This window comes from Lates calcarifer, linkage group LG4 (assembly GCF_001640805.2).
Source record: "Lates calcarifer isolate ASB-BC8 linkage group LG4, TLL_Latcal_v3, whole genome shotgun sequence".
NCBI lineage: Eukaryota > Metazoa > Chordata > Actinopteri > Centropomidae > Lates > Lates calcarifer.
Genome location: NC_066836.1, coordinates 7,404,550 through 7,422,285, shown reverse-complemented (window position 1 = coordinate 7,422,285; position 17,736 = coordinate 7,404,550). Strand labels below are relative to the sequence as shown.

The 17,736-nt window shown below is 40.4% G+C and overlaps 3 protein-coding genes and 1 long non-coding RNA gene across 4 annotated transcripts; 2 read left to right on the top strand and 2 right to left on the bottom strand.

The window, feature by feature from the left end:
* Window positions 1-555: 555 nt before the first annotated feature.
* On the top strand, window positions 556-1,404 carry LOC127142358 (uncharacterized). The gene is made up of 3 exons (XR_007813015.1): window positions 556-718; window positions 823-1,006; window positions 1,261-1,404. It is a non-coding gene; the product is annotated as an uncharacterized LOC127142358 (long non-coding RNA).
* Window positions 1,405-1,551: 147 nt separating this feature from the next.
* On the bottom strand, window positions 1,552-4,191 carry admp (anti-dorsalizing morphogenic protein). The gene is made up of 5 exons (XM_018677896.2): window positions 3,572-4,191; window positions 3,337-3,473; window positions 3,092-3,214; window positions 2,793-2,982; window positions 1,552-2,350 (listed from the first exon to the last, which is right to left on the bottom strand). The coding sequence occupies exons 1-5, from the start codon at window positions 3,894-3,896 to the stop codon at window positions 1,926-1,928; spliced, it is 1,200 nt and encodes a 399-aa protein (XP_018533412.1). The 5' UTR covers window positions 3,897-4,191; the 3' UTR covers window positions 1,552-1,925.
* Window positions 4,192-5,545: 1,354 nt separating this feature from the next.
* pnhd (pinhead) lies at window positions 5,546-9,635 on the bottom strand. The gene is made up of 6 exons (XM_018677906.2): window positions 9,358-9,635; window positions 8,995-9,134; window positions 8,394-8,670; window positions 7,543-7,724; window positions 6,506-6,564; window positions 5,546-5,888 (listed from the first exon to the last, which is right to left on the bottom strand). The coding sequence occupies exons 1-6, from the start codon at window positions 9,467-9,469 to the stop codon at window positions 5,738-5,740; spliced, it is 921 nt and encodes a 306-aa protein (XP_018533422.1). The 5' UTR covers window positions 9,470-9,635; the 3' UTR covers window positions 5,546-5,737.
* A 2,158-nt stretch (window positions 9,636-11,793) lies between these two features.
* On the top strand, window positions 11,794-17,468 carry LOC108884185 (serine/threonine-protein kinase NIM1-like). The gene is made up of 4 exons (XM_051069734.1): window positions 11,794-12,917; window positions 13,013-13,274; window positions 14,585-14,853; window positions 15,112-17,468. The coding sequence occupies exons 1-4, from the start codon at window positions 12,834-12,836 to the stop codon at window positions 15,865-15,867; spliced, it is 1,371 nt and encodes a 456-aa protein (XP_050925691.1). The 5' UTR covers window positions 11,794-12,833; the 3' UTR covers window positions 15,868-17,468.
* The last annotated feature ends 268 nt before the right edge of the window (window positions 17,469-17,736 follow it).

Genomic DNA, 17,736 nt, shown 5'->3' with positions numbered 1-17,736 from the left:
GGGTGAGAAGTTTAGTTTCATATCAAAGAACTTAATAATTGGATATATATTTATAATAAAGTACATGTTCATGTTCTGAAAATGTATTCACTTTGCACAAGAATTAGGAGTGGTAACCATGACTTGAGGCACTAAATTATCTGACTGCCTTTTATCCTGCTATTATAATTCATAGTAGCGAGTGAACAGTAGCACTCAGGGACACATGCATGTATTTCACCTTTACCTCACTCTAGTTTACTTAGTATGAATGACAGGGTTATTTCATTTTCTAGCTTTAAGCAAATCATGAGTAGTGAGTAATTCTGGACATTCTGTTTTTCTTTGACACCCAATATCCAGTGCTTCATGTTGCAGTTGTTGAGTCAAATTTGCATGGAAACTTAACTTCTAATAACCTGTGGGATGGAGAGTGAATAGTGTGTATTCTATTTTTACAAAACATATTCTATTGTTTTTCTCCCTTTATAACTTTTATATTACACTGGATAACTGTCATAAATATTGCATATTTTGTAACACCCTGTCAAATGTTCTTTTTCTCTGCAGCCTGTGAGAGAGATGCCTTCCTGCTCTCAGATGAGCACTGAGGACATAACAGAGCCCAGAGACGTCTGAGCCCTCGAGATTGGATTCTTTGCTCCAGAATAAATTTAAGTCAAAGGTTTCCTCTGGATAAATGCTTTTGTTCTTCTCACTGTGGCTGCTGTTGTCATAGGTATGTCAAATTTAACTTAGTGCTCTTTGTAAAATGACAGTCTTTTAATCTCAGTGTTGAATGGATGTAGTCCAAACTTTCTGATCTAATCTGTATCCAAACAGGGAGTGTGGATGCTATCTGTGGACAGGAATGATAATGGGAAAATAAGGCTCAAGGGTCTTTGCTACTGACATCCTCCTAATTGTTCTTATCCAGCCAATGGAAATCATCCGGGTACACTTTAGTGTCCCCTGGTGGTAAAGCAGAGGCTGTGCAGACTGTGGGTACCTTCCTGGATCTGATCAGGTGAGCATTAAATGGATTGTCAGATGTCAGTATCCAGTCCAAGTTAATGTATGGTTTTTTTTTCTCTTGCAGAAACATGTCTCCCCTAGGTCCAATGGCACCTTGTTTCAGACAAAAAGTCAAAATTCTGATTCAGACAAGTGACTTCAATAAGCTTACTATAGTTATTTTTTTCCTTCTTTGTAATTGTAACCACTTACCTCTATTCATTTCATTTGATATGACTTGTAACAGCATTACTTGAACCTTTTTAGATGACACAGCACCAATGCCAGGCACTGCAGATGGGATCAGTATTTTCGGTTTAATCTGGGCAGTGAGGAATGAGACAAAACCTTTGAGGGACCTTATAGACTGCTTTAACAAAGCCACGATGCATCTCATCAGTAAAGTCATCTGGTAAGCACAATATTATGATTGAATATATTTTAAGTTTGAAATTTAATTGTGATTCCCTCTATTATTTATCAGTTTTATGACCACGGAAATACTGTAGGGACTGGACAGATTTACTCTTGCAGGAACTGTGAATTCCTGCAATTGTAGGTTTGCAACACACAACACTTAGATATCAAAAATATCTTCTGTTAGCTTCTGATGATAATATGAGTGAAAACTACTTTGCAAATAACTTCACACCATAATCTTTTTCGTTACACTGTTTATTCTGACTGTATAATCATTCACAACAGAAAACATAAAATATACACATTTACATCTTTCACAGGTTATCACTTCCATCACTGCCATATATTATAATTTATGGATATTTACATATATTACAATATCACATGTGGGACTCAGCACATTACTCATTAGGTGCAGTTGAGTTATAAAGGGCAGTTGTCTGTGTCTACAAACCCAACTTACATTGTAGTTTACATGAGTATCTGTGCAGCCCACCAATGACTACTTGATGTCAGTGGCAGCCGCAGCTTCCAGCCACCATGTCATTATACTGCTTTAGCACCACATTCTCATCATCATCAAAGTAGAGCAAGTTGATGGAGAAGAGCTTGTCTGGCACGCAGCACGGTGTCTCAATGCCTTTGATCAGCTTCAGGGCGTTGATGATGGACTGGACAGTGGCGTGGTTGGTTGGCCTCATGTTCTGACCCAGAGGGAAGGGGCAGGAGCCTTTGCAGTGGTAAGCGTTGTAGCCCCTGGGGGACACAATCCAGCCGGACCAGCCAATCTCCTCGAAGTCAACGTAGAGAGGCAGGCGCTGGCAGGACATGGACATGCCTTCCTCCTCACTGTAGTCCAGGGAGCGAGCGCTGCGGGAGGGCGGGCCCGACATGGGGGCATGGGGCAGGCTGGAAGTGGCTGTGGTATCGTTTGGGTCTGATGGAAGAAAGGAGAACTTTCTGTTAGACATCACTGTACTTGTTGCATATTTGGTTCCTTAAAGTTTGTAGAGCAGGTTCTCTAAAGAACATTGATATTTTCTAAATATTTTGTGCTATTTATTTTGACAGTGCTCTTATTCTGAAAAGATTTTAGTTGATTAATTAAAAACTGAAATCAATTGAAAATTCCTCAAGAATATGACACAGTGAATGGTGTGTTAACTGTGACAAAAGGTGCCTAAAACACATTAACTCCCTCAAGAGATGTTTTAGTTGTTGAGGAGCGAATGGGGGGTTGAGGGGCCCAAGGTCCCCCTAGGCCTCATGTTTCTTCTCTACACCCCTGCTTATCAGCAGCAAGAACACAACAGTGCCAGTGTTGTGTATTTTTACCAACACTGAGCATAAACTGACAACAAAGTTGACAGAAGTCTCACCTGTGCTCTCGAGAGTAGTGGAGCGGCGGCCATCATCGGTGAAAAGAACCAACATGGGCTGCTTGCTCTGGTGGTGGTTCCGTCCTGAAGCAAAGCGGATCAGTTTCATATCCATCTGGCTTCCTCCCAGGGTCCGAACCACCACGTGGAGTCCCAGGTTGCTGCCTTCATCCACCATCCAGGAACGAACCTTCAGGAAGAAGTTCCCATATGTCAATTAAAACACTGAATTCACTTCATACTGTTCAGTATTTCCTCAAAGCTGTCAATGCAGGACTTGAATAGAAGAAGATACTTACTGCTTGTGTGATGGTGAACACCTCCCAGCCAGTAGAGTGGACTGGGATAAGTCGAGAAGACAGCAACTTCTTCTCCTGTGTGTTGTTGGTTTTGGTGGTGTCAAGCACCTGATAAACACTAACCTGGATGGAACAAAATGAATGCAGCCAACATTAGAAACATTCAAGGGACAAATGCATTAGAGCGTACTTCACTTTAACATTTAATTATTCAATATTTTGATCATTTTACTTGGTTTACGTACTTGGCAGAAGTGATGTCTGTTGAATGTCAGTGTTGCCTGAGGTCGCAGCTTGAAAAGATGGAGCTCTGCAGTCAGAATCTTCTCAGTTCTTGCAACCGTTGACAAATTAAACCTGAACTCCACCTGTTCACTTCGCACTGCAAGGAAAATTATACCATTAGAGAACGAAACACTCCAATATTTTATCCTCTACAGCAGCCAGTTGAAAACGCACGAAGCACAAATCACATCTTACATTTGTCAAAGAAACTGCGCACAGTATTCCCCTCCAGCAGATACGGGTCCTTGGTCACACCGTCCACATCAGCAACCGTGTTGTACAGATCGAGCATGTACTGAGGAGGCTGCTTGTGTCCGTGGATGGCAGGGGGATCCTCCATCCCAAAAACCTCCAGAAGTCTCTTGATGGCAGCCGAGCGGACTTCCTCTGACTCATTCTCCACGTCGAAATGATTCTCCAGGTAGTTAAGTGAAGGCCGTGCAGCGACTGTGCACACCAAAGCGGCAAAGCTGAACACAAACATCAACATCTCTGAAGACTGAGTAGATTCCTGGTGCATCGGTGCTCCTCAAACCACACAACGAGCCAGCAACTTGGAGTTGGAGTGACTGCAGGATCCTGGAAGCTCGAGTTTTTATATCAAATGCCCCCGTTCACTCCTCAGTGCCCCCAAAAGCCTTGGTAAACAGCAGTAAAGATGCTATTTGGTCGCAAATGTAAATCACCAATCAGCGAATGTATAGGGAGACTAATGGCGGTGTTAACAAGGTGTGAACCCCGATAGTAGATTTTATTCAAGCCCATTGTCTCCACGTCTGGCAATAAAGGCTCAAATAAACTAAATTCAGCCTTTGAAACGGCTCCATACTTGTCAACCAGTGGCTATGTTGCTGTTGAGTATACAGTTTTCTCTCATGTATAACTTTTTGGTCGAAGGATGTGAAGAATATGAACAGAATGAGCCTGGAGCTGATCTCTTGAGGAAGTGCACTCACCATGGGAGGTTAACGGCGCCCAAATGATTCCATTAATTTAGAATAATGGGCACAGTGTCTTAGGTGGAAACCAATTACTTCGAGAAAGGGACTGGTGTTGCTAGCTACACGTCGTAAGATTTACATAACTGCTTATCCAGTTACAGCTGGATAATCACCAAATTTGCAGTTTTTTGTTTTAAAAGAATTCCCAACTGCCCCCTCCATGGCACAAGTTGGTGTGGTGCGTTAAAGGTTTCATCCAGTGATCCTTCTTTTCCCCATAAAAAGACAATTTGACATAGGCTGTTCTGAATATAGCTTTCAGTGTGAATTATCCTAAATATTTAGGTACAGTCCATTATACTGTTTTGAGCACCGAGTTTGAGTACAGCGTTTTTCTTTCACCAGTTTAGATACGGAAATATATATATATATACTTATATTAACCTCGAACATAAAAACTAAGACTTATATATGTCACCCATTAAACGTGTTCTTTCAGTTCTTTCCCAAGGAAACTCAGAAATTACGCACTGTGCCATTTGGTGCCTTTGATCTTTACGCACACTTTACGCACGAGCAAAAGACAAATTGAGACTGAAAACAGTTTTCCCCCACTGCAATAAACGTTTAAGAGATCAAAGTTTTTTGTATATGGCTCCTCACAAGCAAGCCATAAAACCTCTTCTCGTTAGATGACACAGAAAACTGTCACAGAAAAGTGTTGTTTCACACTGTGATATCAAAATGAGGAGCTATTAACTACTTGCACGTGTGTTTTTTCAAAGAGATATTTGAGAGGTTGGTTTGACTTTGGTGTTCTCCTTTCTTGTGCCTCTTCAAAGTTGTGCTCTGGTTGTTTGACCCTGAAACTTATTCAGATTTATTTCAGATTTCACTGATTTATAGACTGTGGTAAAGTCTGATTGAGTCTGATATCTTTCAGACCTGCCAATATTTGCTCGTTTCTTTCTTTTTTTTTGTAAATTAAATTGTTTGCTGCACTTAAACAAGAAGTATATATAGTTTTTTATCCAACTTATACCAATTGCATTTGTGTTTGAAATCAAACACAATTTATTTTGCTGTAGAATGTAAGGTGTTATCTATCTGTGATGTAAGCTACCTGTGATATCTTTCCAACATGTGACATGTTTCATCTGCAGTCAGGGTAAAAGGTGTTGTACTAATGACTGGTTGGAAACAGATTAGGTCCAATGACAATTCATAATACACTGTTGTGGTATTAGATTTATTTACAAAATTATCATTTTTACATATATTACATATAATACAATAATATTTTAGGGTAGAATTTTTTCATTGAATGATTTGGTTAAGTGGGCTGCAGCCACTGTGGATCAAACGTTGGGATCTCCCACTGCAGGTCATGGGAGTTGTTTTCCAGCAGAGGGCGCAGTGTTCAGTTTTGACAAAGACAGGAAGTGATGGAAAGGACTGTGCGTAACTGTCCATGCTGGTTGAGGAAGCTTTGGCTCTCGTAGCCTTGAGGAACACAGGAACTGGGCTGTTTTTCAGCCCACAAGTGACAAACTTCAGGATCAGATGGACTCCTGTAGCAGAAAATTAAAAATGCAAGAAGATTAAAATCATTTTGTTCACTCCATCAAACAATTCTAGATGTGCCGCATGTCCCCCAAAACATTGTTTTTTCACTGGGAGGCATCAAAAAAAATGCTGGTGACATTGTCACTGTGAGTACACACTAACTGTACAGAAACAAGTATGTGGTGTCCTTTTGTCATGATTATACCAGTCTCTGCAGTGAAACTGGAAGTGTTTATTATCAATTTCAACTAGTATGATTCTGATCAGATAATCAGTGCTGCTATAAATGCATGACCACTGTGCAATGAGAGATTTGGATCCCATTGAGACACACATTAATTGAACTAAAAGACAGATTTCTTTGTACTAGCTTGTGCAGCATCTTCCCCTCCAGACCATAAAATCAAAGTATGGTAAATTTGGAAAGTTGACCTCTTATTCTAAACTGACAGTTATGCTGATAGAAGCTACAATCTCAAAATAAAAGCAGAGACATTGGATGTAGGAACTGACCTAAAAAGGCCAACATGCTGAGTCCAGAAGGTGTCAGAGCTCACAGGCAATTGTTATAGAGTGGCAGAGGAGGTGTGTGTGTGGTTGTAGCAGCTGTGTTCGTACTTACCTGAGAAGGCAACGGTTTCCTGTAGTGCAGCCTCCCAAACATCTGCCCACATCTATTTCCTGTGGAAAATTAGCAACACAGAGAGAGGGCAATGAGCTCACAGCTGGTCACAAATATTGACCCAGTTGAGCCGGGGGCCAGCTGCTGTTTAGCATGTTAACTGCTCTGATTCAACACCTGCAGAGGCCATTTGTGTTTACGCTGCACTCACACCTTTGGTGCTGAAACACAGCAGATGACCAAAGCTGGAGACAGAAATTCATCATAGACTCTCTCTGTTGATCCATTTATTTATAAGAAAACTCTGATGTTAAAATCAAAAGTAATGCAATGTTTCTTTAAAGTAAGAGTCTGTTGAATGGTCCAACTGTTGAAGAGAGAATAATATGTCTAAATCCTTATTTGCTTCATGGTCCAGAAAATAGTTTAATTCTGGTTTTAGTGTTGTTCTCCTGCAACAAATATACAGCTTGGACTCTTTGCAATGTGATCAGAACAAAGACCTTATTTGTTGTAGGTTTTATGTAAATCCTGTTAAGCTGAAATGTGCTGGTTTCATAATAAACTTCTTTATACCACAACTGTAGGAGGGGTTTTGAGCTCTGCAGCCCATTCTCCCTCCTCCATGCACCTTGGAAGTAGGTGAAGTGGCAGAAATTCCTGCTCTGTTTATATTCAAATAAAACCTGCCAGTCTATCATGTGTATTGTTGCAGACTGTACATGAATCACATCCTGAAGTCCTTCACACCAGGATGTGCGGTGCCATCCACTGGCCAGTGGATTAACTTGATTAAGTGCTGTCTCCCACATGTGTTTGATGAATAAAGATACTTCATTAGTGTCTGGCACCAAACTATACCCCCGTTTCCTCTCAGCCTGATTACAAAGAGGGTGTGAAACTGGCATCACAAGTGAATCACTCTTCAAGTGTTAAGTATGCCATGCTAATCAAAGAAGAACTGAGGCCTGGGGTAAGCTGTGGATGAACATAGAGGAGTCTGTGTTTCAGTGCTAGTTTATTGAATTTGTACTTACTTTGAGCCTCTCTTCTTTGACTCCATCTGCATGGTGAACTGTTTCATAGTAATACTCCACATATGGGACCCTGTAGCAGCTTTCCTTCAGCTCACAGGCTGCCACGGTCTGGATGAGATCCACTTTGTTGGGGGTCTCAACCAAGGCTGAGTCAAACTTAGTGGGGACACAGGAAAATCCCTCTTTGGATAAAATAAAGAAAATATTAGATTTATATGGGCAAGAAGAACAGCTCAATATATTCTGTGATCCAAGTCAATGTCGTAACATCTACAGTAGGTGAAAAAGGTCTCATATTTTCATTTAGTCTGTAATCAGATCATTCTTTGTCATTAATATAAACTCTTCTATATTAAGCTCAATTCTTTTTGGCCAAAACAAATGGAATACAGCTTCAGCTTTATCAGTATAATGAATAGTGATAAATTCCAGTCAGTGTAGAATTGCTTTGACCTGGGGCCTGTGGTGTATATTACTATGGTGTACATTTAAGTCAAAATTCTTTTAGACCTAAAAGTTAAAAGCAGATAAAAAATGAAATTATAAGTATAATTTACTCTTTTCCAGTGAATCTTGTTACACTGTGGCCTATATGACACATCTGGCAAACACTGAGAACAAACATTGTTATGAGGCTATTTAGAAAGTTTAAAGGAGCCTTTTCCCTTTTATTCTGAAAAACATGACTGACTCTTTACTGCCTTTGGTTGAAGATCCACATGTAAACTTTACAACCCCTAATTAATCAATTTGCGTTTGACCTGCTGTTTGTTCAATTGAGCACCTCTTCCTGTTTTGTTTGTTGTTGTTTTAAGCAGGTAAATCTGCCACACTCACACACACACACACACCTGGAGAGCCCTTAGACCTGGAGCATCCTCCCACGTCAATGACTGTCTCAAATGGCGTCTCGGAGTAGTAAGTCCTCAGTGCTGGGATGCGGATGCACTGGGTCAGCTTGATCTCGCAGTGGCACTCCTCGATGACCTCCACCTCCCGGGGTCCCTCCAGCAGAAGCACCCGGTCCACTCGCATCCCGGTCGGCTCGCACACCTGGTTCATCCCGCAGGAGGGCAGCTTGTTCAGAGGATCCGAGCCCTCTGGAGAAGCAGGTCCCCGTGTCCTTATCTTTTTGTAAGGCGAGTCAAAACAAGACATGTCAAAACGTGTTTCTGTGCTCTTGCAAATTATTTGCGTGCACTCAAGTGTTTAAAGCCTGCAGTTTATTATTGATGGTTCATTCCAAAATGCCCCAATAGCATTTATTAACCGTACAGCATGACATTTGTTGTGAATTTTATTGATTTTTTATTTTATAAATTACATCAGCACTGATATTTTGCTAAAATAATGTTTTTTATACTGACTTCTTTTATGTCAGGGGACCATCCTTAACAGGTAATCACAAAGTTACAGTGCCCCCTTGTGGTAGTGTCGGGAAACGTCACTTACTTTTTTGCTCCTGAGAAATTCCAGCATGGAGGAATGTTTTGAGTATTCCTGCTGCCCTGCTTCATGTGATGGCTTGGATGCTGCCCCACAGTGCGACCTACACATCCCCACATCTACACTGACAGGACTCCCAGAGATGTCTGAGGAGAGAGAAGTGGACAAATAGATTTGATTTCAAATAGCAAGACAGGCACAGATCATTTATATCAACAGATCTCCTTAGCTTTTGATCTTCTCCATCTATTGAACAATTCAGATAGATATGTGAAGACATCATTCTTTGATTTCTATAAAAGATATAGACACAAACATGTTGGTACAAATAAAACCACATCCGATATGTGAAGGAATGTGATGTTTTACCTTGTCCAATGTACACAAAGTGGCTCTGTCTTTTGCAGCACACTCTCTGTGTGAACAGGTTTCTGTGATCGATGTGTTTGCCCAACACTCCAGTCACTAGGAAACACAACATAAACACACATTAGTCAGTGGCTTAAAAATTGTGTTACATTACTGAGTTTAGTTTGGAAAAAAAATCATTAACCATGAGATCAGTACTTAAGAGAGCAGGAATCCATTTTCTTCAAGGTCATTTGCTAATGAACAGAATTCATTATTTAAGCCCAGGGAGGAATATGAATATTTAGACCAATAGCTTTCCAGGGGGAAAAAAATCTTAATTACTTTCTTAAAGGATCTTTAAATATTGCATGACTGTGTTCATCTGGAAATATTCATTTTGGATTTGCAAGAAGAAAGTTTTAAGTTGAAAGTGATTTGACCCCACTGTCCCAGTTGCAGGAATACATGTGAGCATAACACACACATCTTCTAGCATCACACCCTCTCCTTTCCACTCATGTTTAACAATCACATAACAAGGGATTAGCTAGTATATTTGAGCAGGCTCGTTTCAGTCCAGTAAGGTAATAACTGCTTCTATAATGTCACAGCAGTAGTCAGAGTAGAGTAAAGCAAACACTACTTACGGGTCAGGTGGAGGGCACACAGGAGGAGAAGGAACGGCCGGGGTACGTCCATGGCTTTAATCCGAATCTGCTCCTCCGCTGCCAAGATCCTGAGTGTCCCTCTGCTCACTGATGCCTCTGATATTTATATGGGATCAAGCTTCAGCCCCAGATGTCACCCGAAAAACAAGGTCTCAGAGTGGTGTGGAGTCAAAAAAAGTGAGAGCTAATCAAATTTCCATGCTGAATGCCTTGTGGGATGGAGTTCTTACAAGCAGGGGCCACTTCAAAGGAAACCTCTACAGCTTTTCTGTTTCTGCTGTGATGGGACCCAGTGGCTCGAGTGTGTTGACCGGGCCGGAGCTCACCCTAATGAAGTGCTTAAGTAGCCTTGAGCCATTAAAGCGTCGCTCATTCAAAGGCATTAATCATCTTTTATCTCAGGGGGAAGGTGTTTAGCACCTCAGACTTAAAACAAAACCTGGCCCAAACACATAAACAGGATCAGCGTGGGGGCCTGAGCCTCCCCTTCAGAAAACTCCAGCACCTTTGTGTTTATTCAACATGACACCAAATGGCCAGACCTCTCAGAGCTGCCCTTCAAACCTCAGCCTTTTTCTCTCCAGAAAAAGTGGAAAGATTGAGGATAGGATTATATATATTAAACAGGTTTCCAGACTTGTTAGTTTATGATATCTATTCAGGTGAAATGGAAACATAACTGAGGATACAGTATGCCGGCAAAAAGGCCAAGAATACACCTAATGTTTTCTCTATTATACATCCAAACAGGGCACCCTAAATGCTCTATTTTCTTCCTTTTTCATATTACATGATGCTTGTTTTTAATCACAGAAAAGAAGTTTATAATGTTGTCATTTTACTGATTCTCCATTCATATCTTAATAAGGTGTTAGTCCCTCTTTGAAGTGTTGATGTGATCCCCTCATTTTCCCCGGGATCAACGGATCATCGTTCAGAGAGCCGTCAGCACTCAGACACCTTGATTAAGGTGATGCCTTCAGCAGTTTCTATTGTTGATTCTTCTTATTATGTTACAACAAATCTTCCTGAAACTCTATCATAATCCAGGTAAGACCCAATTCAGTCATAGTAATTAATTGATTTAATTATGTAGATCATATGGTACATTGACAAAAGACTGTAAAAACTCTATAAAGTTGACCACAGTTGTTTTTTAAAACAAGGTTTTGAGCCTTAAAGTGTAAAGAGGCACTCACTCTTTCCCATTCTGTCCACGTGTAGCTGTATTTAAGAGATCATCAGTGTCACACGATCTTCCTCAGCAGATAAAATTTGGCCAGTTATTATAGAGTTGTAGATTCTTAAATTTTGGGGTTTTTTGAGCCCTCTGAGCACTTTAACTTAAAGGCTAACACTTTAATGAAAGTTCATCCTTCAACTTGGAATCAGCAGTTGGACAAGCAGTCTTACCACGGGTCCTTAAAGTGCTCAGAAAAAAATCTAATTTTCAACCTTTCTAATTCTTTGATATGTCGTGTGATATAGCAGATATCACCAGAAAAACTACTAATGGGACCAAGGTCAAGAATAAACTGTCTCCACAATACAGTGTGTTTTCCCACTTTTTGTAATTCTTCTAGCATCTACAAAGGAAACATCCTGTCCATTAAAATACTTGATTTTTTCCTCAGGGGCCATTTAAATGCATTAACCAGCATCAGTTTATAAATATCCACAGAATTCAACTATGTTAGAATCTATGCCTGGTGGGTTTTACAGCGCCTCTGTCCTCATCCATTAGTCCTCTTTATTAAAAGCAGAAGTACTGAACAGCATGGTGATTTTCTGTAAACACTCCTGCTACTCTGTGGCTGTGCTCTGATACTAATTTTTTTTCTTTTCCAAACACACCTGTCTGCAGCCACTCCAGTAAACCTTTCCTCATTAGACGCCTTTAATTCAACGCTGCATGTGCTGAGATAATCACCGAGGCGGTGATGAGATTACAATGAGTCATTTGCAATGTGAAAATGCGGCTTATGTATGATGACTGCTAGACAATCCGTGTGTCCAGTCTGGGCGGCAGAGGTTGACGGGGGAGTGACTGGTCTGTGCGGGCTGTCTGGCCTTGTGTCTGTCTGGCTTCATGGTTGGTGTCTGGGTCACTGTGTTACTGTGCAGCCACTCTACAGACTCTTTGTGTTCACTTCTTTTAGGTTTCAATTGAGGTTATGAGGGTAAAAAAAGCATCATTTGTTTTGATTTGGTGGGAAATTACATTATTATCACGACCATCATGACTCAACCCAGTACTCTGACAAAATAGAATAATAATAATGTAAACAAAGTTAGTCTTCACTAAAGGTTTCGACCACAGGAAACCTCACGCAGTTGAACCATTTTGCATTTCCCCCTCTGTCCGCTGACTCCTAACAATAATGATGGTCATGTGCAGTGTATTATAGAGGTAATCCCATCAATGTTCTGTCCCCGCACCTGAACCAGGCTCCATGTTCATGTCTAGGGGTTAAAGAAGCCTCTGTAAAGCCTGTCTATTGTCTGTCTGCGTGGGTGGAGTCCAACAGTCTGGGATTACAGGGCGGCAGTTCTGGATTATACATCAGGAGACAATACTGCAGCATAGGGAGAGAGCAGGTGAAAAAGAGCAGTAATACTCTAACAGCATCTGGACAAGAAGTTCCTGGAGCATTTTCCTGATGCATGCAGATGGTTTTGGTTTCAAATCATGCATCTTGCATAGTTTTTTCCTCAGTTTTTTGTTTGAGGAAATTTGTTTTCTTGGTAATTTACCAACTTCTTGTTTTTTAAAATCTTCAAAAAGTCAGATTACGAAGTAAAGGGGATTACCCTGGAATAGGAATCATGTATTTGAACAACAGAAATAATTCCATCAACACAGAAAGAAGTAAGAAGAACATAAAAGGCAAAACATGTGAGTGTCTTGATGTGAATGGTGAATTTAAATAGTTTATTAAAATAGAAGATGTTGCATCCTGAAGTATGACACCAATGTTTTCTCAATCTCAGGGGGCCATGTGAAGAAAACTCCACATCAGGAGGAGATCATCACCTGGATGTCCCCAAAGATGGTGAAAAAGCTGGAGACAAAGGAGAACATGATGGCAGAGAAGGACTCAATGCAGCACACAGCGTATGAAAAGGCCTTCTATGATCTGACCCATTCAGAGAAAGTCATGGATGATCTGACGTTTGGACGGCGGGTGGGGCTTTACGAGCTGAGAGGGGAGATTGGCTCTGGCAACTTCTCCCAGGTTAGACTGGGGATACACGACCTGACCAAAGGTGAGATATTGAATGCTTTGTCTTTTTTTACCCCATATTTTCACAGCCTCATTGATCAGGTAGGATGTGTGGCTGTAGATAAACACCTTCAGTTGCAAGGATTGAATGATATTTTTTGGTCACAGGGACAACGTTCAAGCTTCATATGTTATTGTATTTTCTGCTAGAATAATTAAACACTCTTTATACTCCCATCTGGAGCAATTAAAGTGCATGTGTGCCAGAGGTATTGTAATAAATCTGTCTGAGTAATGATAAGTTGGTCAGAAAGGGCTAGACCTCTTTATTTCTCTTCCTGGAAACAAATTGAAACACCAGTGCAAACACTGCCATTAAAACTGGGTCATATTGGCTTGCACGTGAAATATTAACCTCTTAAATACTGGATATAACTGTTAGGCTCCTCCTCTAACTGCTCCAACCTTTGGAGCGGTTACTTCTTAAGCTTAAAGGAAAAGGCTAGTAATGTTCTATACTTTTCTTTGTTAATAAATCCCACAAAAAGACCGAAACCAGCAGGACATTTGTTCATCTTGCAAAACCTTCAGCCCCAGCTTCTCTGTAGCTCACAGACCCCAAGCCCATTTGTTCCTAATGAAGATGTATATCTTTAAAAACAGGTCAGGAATATGTACTTTTATCTTCAAGAAAGGCTACGTCTGGGCAAACAATGTTTCACAAACAGGAATACATTGTGCATTTACTGGTAACTATTTTAAAATTTGGTGAGTATTTCTGGCAGCAGGACACTGTATGTGGGACTGACTCAAAATAAATGACAGTGCTCCTGTCCATCATAGTAAAGGAACATGTCATCTAGTACAACAGTGTAGATCCTTTATGTGTTTTTAATGGGTTTTGCAGCTCTGTGGCACATTGGAGTAATGTCAGTTGCATAGCAGGATAATTTTATTGTTTGCTTTGGTCTTTTCAAATGATTTGTTGACCAAAAGAAATAATATCTCCTACCTTATCCTCAATTTATAATGAATTTGCTGACATCCAGACTCACTGGAGACTGGAGCCAGATAATCTTAACAGTGCAAGTGCAGTCTGGGTCATCACAGATATCAGAAGACAATAGATAATCTCATCAAGCAGCCACCCACTAATCCATACAGCCCACAGCTTGTATTTAACATATGATAACAATGATACAGATATATTTTGTCTGGGGAGTGAATGGATGAAAGTTTATATCAAAACAGCTGAAAATCTAAGGAATGACAGTGTAGGAAAAAAAGAGCAAAGTAAGATGTGTTTATTCCTCATTGCCTCACTGTCTTTGCTCATGTCTCCTCGTCTGATAGAGAGAGTGGCAGTAAAAATCCTGGATAAGGTGCGTCTGGACAAGCGTTCACAGGCACTTTTCGCCTCTGAAATCTCTTGCATGGAGAAGCTGTCTCACCCCAACATAGTGCGCCTGTATGAGGTGGTGGAGACGTTCAAGCGGCTCTACCTGGTGATGGAGTATGCCAGTGGAGGAGAGCTGTTCTCCCGTATCAGCACCAGGGGGCGCCTGTCGGATCTGGAGAGCAAGCTTGTGTTCTCTCAGGTCCTTTCTGCAGTCAAACATATGGTAAGTCAACAGCAGCATTTGTGAGCATTACATTTTGTTGTTAAATGAAAGACCACACAATAGAATACTCTTTGAAGGACAGTATATAATCTAATAACTCTTTGATAGATTATATTCTTCTTATAAGAGTGCAGGTAATGATAACACTTTAAAACACAATGTTTTCTGTGAAGGAGAGCTAACCCTCTCATTCCCCTGCAAGAAACCTGAATGCAAGAATGACAATCTCAAACCTTTATCTGTTTTCTCTTTTTCCAGCATGATAACAATATTGTCCACAGGGACCTGAAGGCAGAGAATGTCTTCTACACCAGCACTTACTGCATTAAAGTGGGTGACTTTGGTTTTAGCACGTTTTGCTGCCCTAGCGATGTCCTGCACACGTTCTGTGGCTCTCCACCTTACGCAGCCCCTGAGCTGTTCAAAGAGAAAAGTTACATCGGTCACTATGCAGATATTTGGGCGCTGGGTATCTTGCTTTACTTCATGATGACAGCCACCATGCCATTCAAAGCTACTAACACAGGCAGGCTTAAATGTTGTATCCTGCAGGGCACTTATGCCATCCCCTCCTATGTACCTGAATCATGCCAGGAGATCATTAAGGGTCTCTTGAGGCCTGTGCCTGTTGATCGCCTCTCTATGGCACAGATCATGTCCAGTGACTGGATGAGAGGCATTGAGTACTCCCAGGCTTATCCCTCTTGTAGCCCCACACCTTCCCATCTGGTTGAGTCCAACCACATCTTCAGCTCAGATGAACTAAGCGTAAAGGCAGCACTGGAGGATCTTGGCATCACCAGGGTCCATATCATCAACAACAGCATAGACTTGAGGAGCCCTGTTACTGGGACCTACCGGATTTTGCTACATCGCATCCAAAAGAGGAGGTCTGCGGAGGCTGCGGGCTACAGCCAGTCATGCACCAAGGAGTCGCAGAATAGACTCAGATTGAGAGCAGGCTCAAATGCCCTGTTGATCAAACGCCACTCTGTTGTCTGTATCATCATGTAGTTTGGTTTCTTAGAAGATTAGTTCAACATTTTGTGCCCTCTTCTCAAGAGTGATTAAAAGACCAGTGTCACTCTCACATTGGTGCGTTAAGTACGGAGCTTAGCATAAAGATGGGAAACAAGGGGAAAAAACAACCCTGACTTTGTCCAGTTCTCACTAATTAACTCTTGGTGTCCCACAGTAATATCATTTTAGGGGGAAGTTATGTGTTGTAACCACATCTTGGTGAACAGCTGTATTTCTAGACTTTCTTGTTGACACCGGTTATATCCTGTTACACAGGAATATGCATAAACTGTTGTTCATCAAAAGAGTAAACTGAATACAACATGTTGATTAGTGGCTTCATGCTAAGCTAAGCTAATACATCCTGATTCCAGCTCCGTACATAACACTCAGACATGAGACTGACTGTTCTTTTCATCTGACTTTTGTTAAGAAGGCAAATAAACATATTTACCAAAATGTTGAGCTGATCCCATAATTTTTCTCTTATGGTTTTTAGGACAAAAAAAGGGCAGGACATAGTTTCAGATTTGATTCTGGTTGTAAATAGATGCTCTCATGCTACTACAAGTCACTGGAAATGAAAGTATGGGCAAATGGCACAGTCTGTGACTGTACTCGTCTCATGTTCACCAAGATAACACTGAAAATTTTATATTGTGCACTGTACTCAAACCAGTGAGCGTGAATTAAATTTCACAAAGACTGAGGATGACCTGGAGATTCATCTTTCAGTAAAACATCAGGAATGTGAAAATAAAACTTCAGAAAAAAAGAAGTATTATTATAAATGGGAAAAATGTTGATCAGAAACAGGGATAACAGGCAAACAGGGATCTGACTTTTTCAATACATGTGAATTTTGGTTTTATATCCAAAAGAGTTTACTTACATACTCACATACTTATATGCTTCAGGCTGTTCTTCTGTTTATTGCTCCTGAAGGCTAGATATATATTTTGGATCCTTTGTAGTTATTAGTGATAAATGTACATACATTTACAACAGGAATTGTATGGAAAAAGAACTTATTAGTAACAATAACCTTTTAGTAAGTAAATAAATAAGGAGGACAAAAGGTTATTTTTTTGTTTTTATAAAATAATTCAGTAGATCCCATTGTTGTGGAATTTAAATCACAGAACAATTAAATCAGGTCTTTTTTCTGCTAATGTATCTCATTATATTTATATGTACAGGGATATTATTAAAATTGTTCATATGTCCTACTCACTGCATTCATAGTGCTGCAAAACATTTCTGCCACATGTTAGAATAACATAGTAAGAAAAACAGTTATTTATGATCCTGCAAATATAAAGTTCTCTGCTCATTGTGAAGGCAAGTGGCAGTTTTGGGGGGGTAGGTAAAAGAGTAAGAAATTTTATGGCAATAAATTTAATGTCATTTCTAGGTAACTTCATAGTGTGCAATGTTTTACGACTGCTTTCATCTTTCTTTTTATTGGCCTTTCTACACTTTCATAGGAGTCATGATTTATGATTGCAACATAATTGTCAGTATTTGGCATCAAACTTGCACAGATTTCTGTTAACATGAATTTCACTTTATTTATGTTATGAAGTTGGCAGAGATATAGCAGTGGGAAACAAATGTGTGCTGTGACTTATACATGTTCACACATCCCATATCCTGTAATTTGTCACGATTGTTTCAAAGTAAAGTGATTTTTACTCATATTGTTTTCCAGTCTCATACTTTCCTTTCATGGTTTTTCCCTCTGAGATAAAAGAAGGCTAAAATTTCTGCTCGTGATTCCAACCTGCAAATTTCTGTCTGCCCCAGCATGCAAGAGCGCAGCACATTTGTCAGCATTGTTGTTATATATACAAAAAAGAAACA

Coding starts and splice junctions, on each gene's coding strand:
- admp (XM_018677896.2), bottom strand. CDS start 3,896: ATGCACCAGGAATCTACTCAGTCTTCAGAGATGTTGATGTTTGTGTTC. Junction 2,983..3,091: donor TGTTCACCATCACACAAGCA/GTAAGTATCTTC, acceptor TTCTTCCTGAAG/GTTCGTTCCTGGATGGTGGA. Junction 2,351..2,792: donor CACTACTCTCGAGAGCACAG/GTGAGACTTCTG, acceptor TTCTTCCATCAG/ACCCAAACGATACCACAGCC.
- pnhd (XM_018677906.2), bottom strand. CDS start 9,469: ATGTTGTGTTTCCTAGTGACTGGAGTGTTGGGCAAACACATCGATCAC. Junction 9,135..9,357: donor CTTTGTGTACATTGGACAAG/GTAAAACATCAC, acceptor CTCTCTCCTCAG/ACATCTCTGGGAGTCCTGTC. Junction 7,725..8,393: donor CAGGTCTAAGGGCTCTCCAG/GTGTGTGTGTGT, acceptor TTTTATCCAAAG/AGGGATTTTCCTGTGTCCCC.
- LOC108884185 (XM_051069734.1), top strand. CDS start 12,834: ATGTATTTGAACAACAGAAATAATTCCATCAACACAGAAAGAAGTAAG. Junction 12,918..13,012: donor AAACATGTGAGTGTCTTGAT/GTGAATGGTGAA, acceptor GGCCATGTGAAG/AAAACTCCACATCAGGAGGA. Junction 14,854..15,111: donor TTTCTGCAGTCAAACATATG/GTAAGTCAACAG, acceptor CTCTTTTTCCAG/CATGATAACAATATTGTCCA.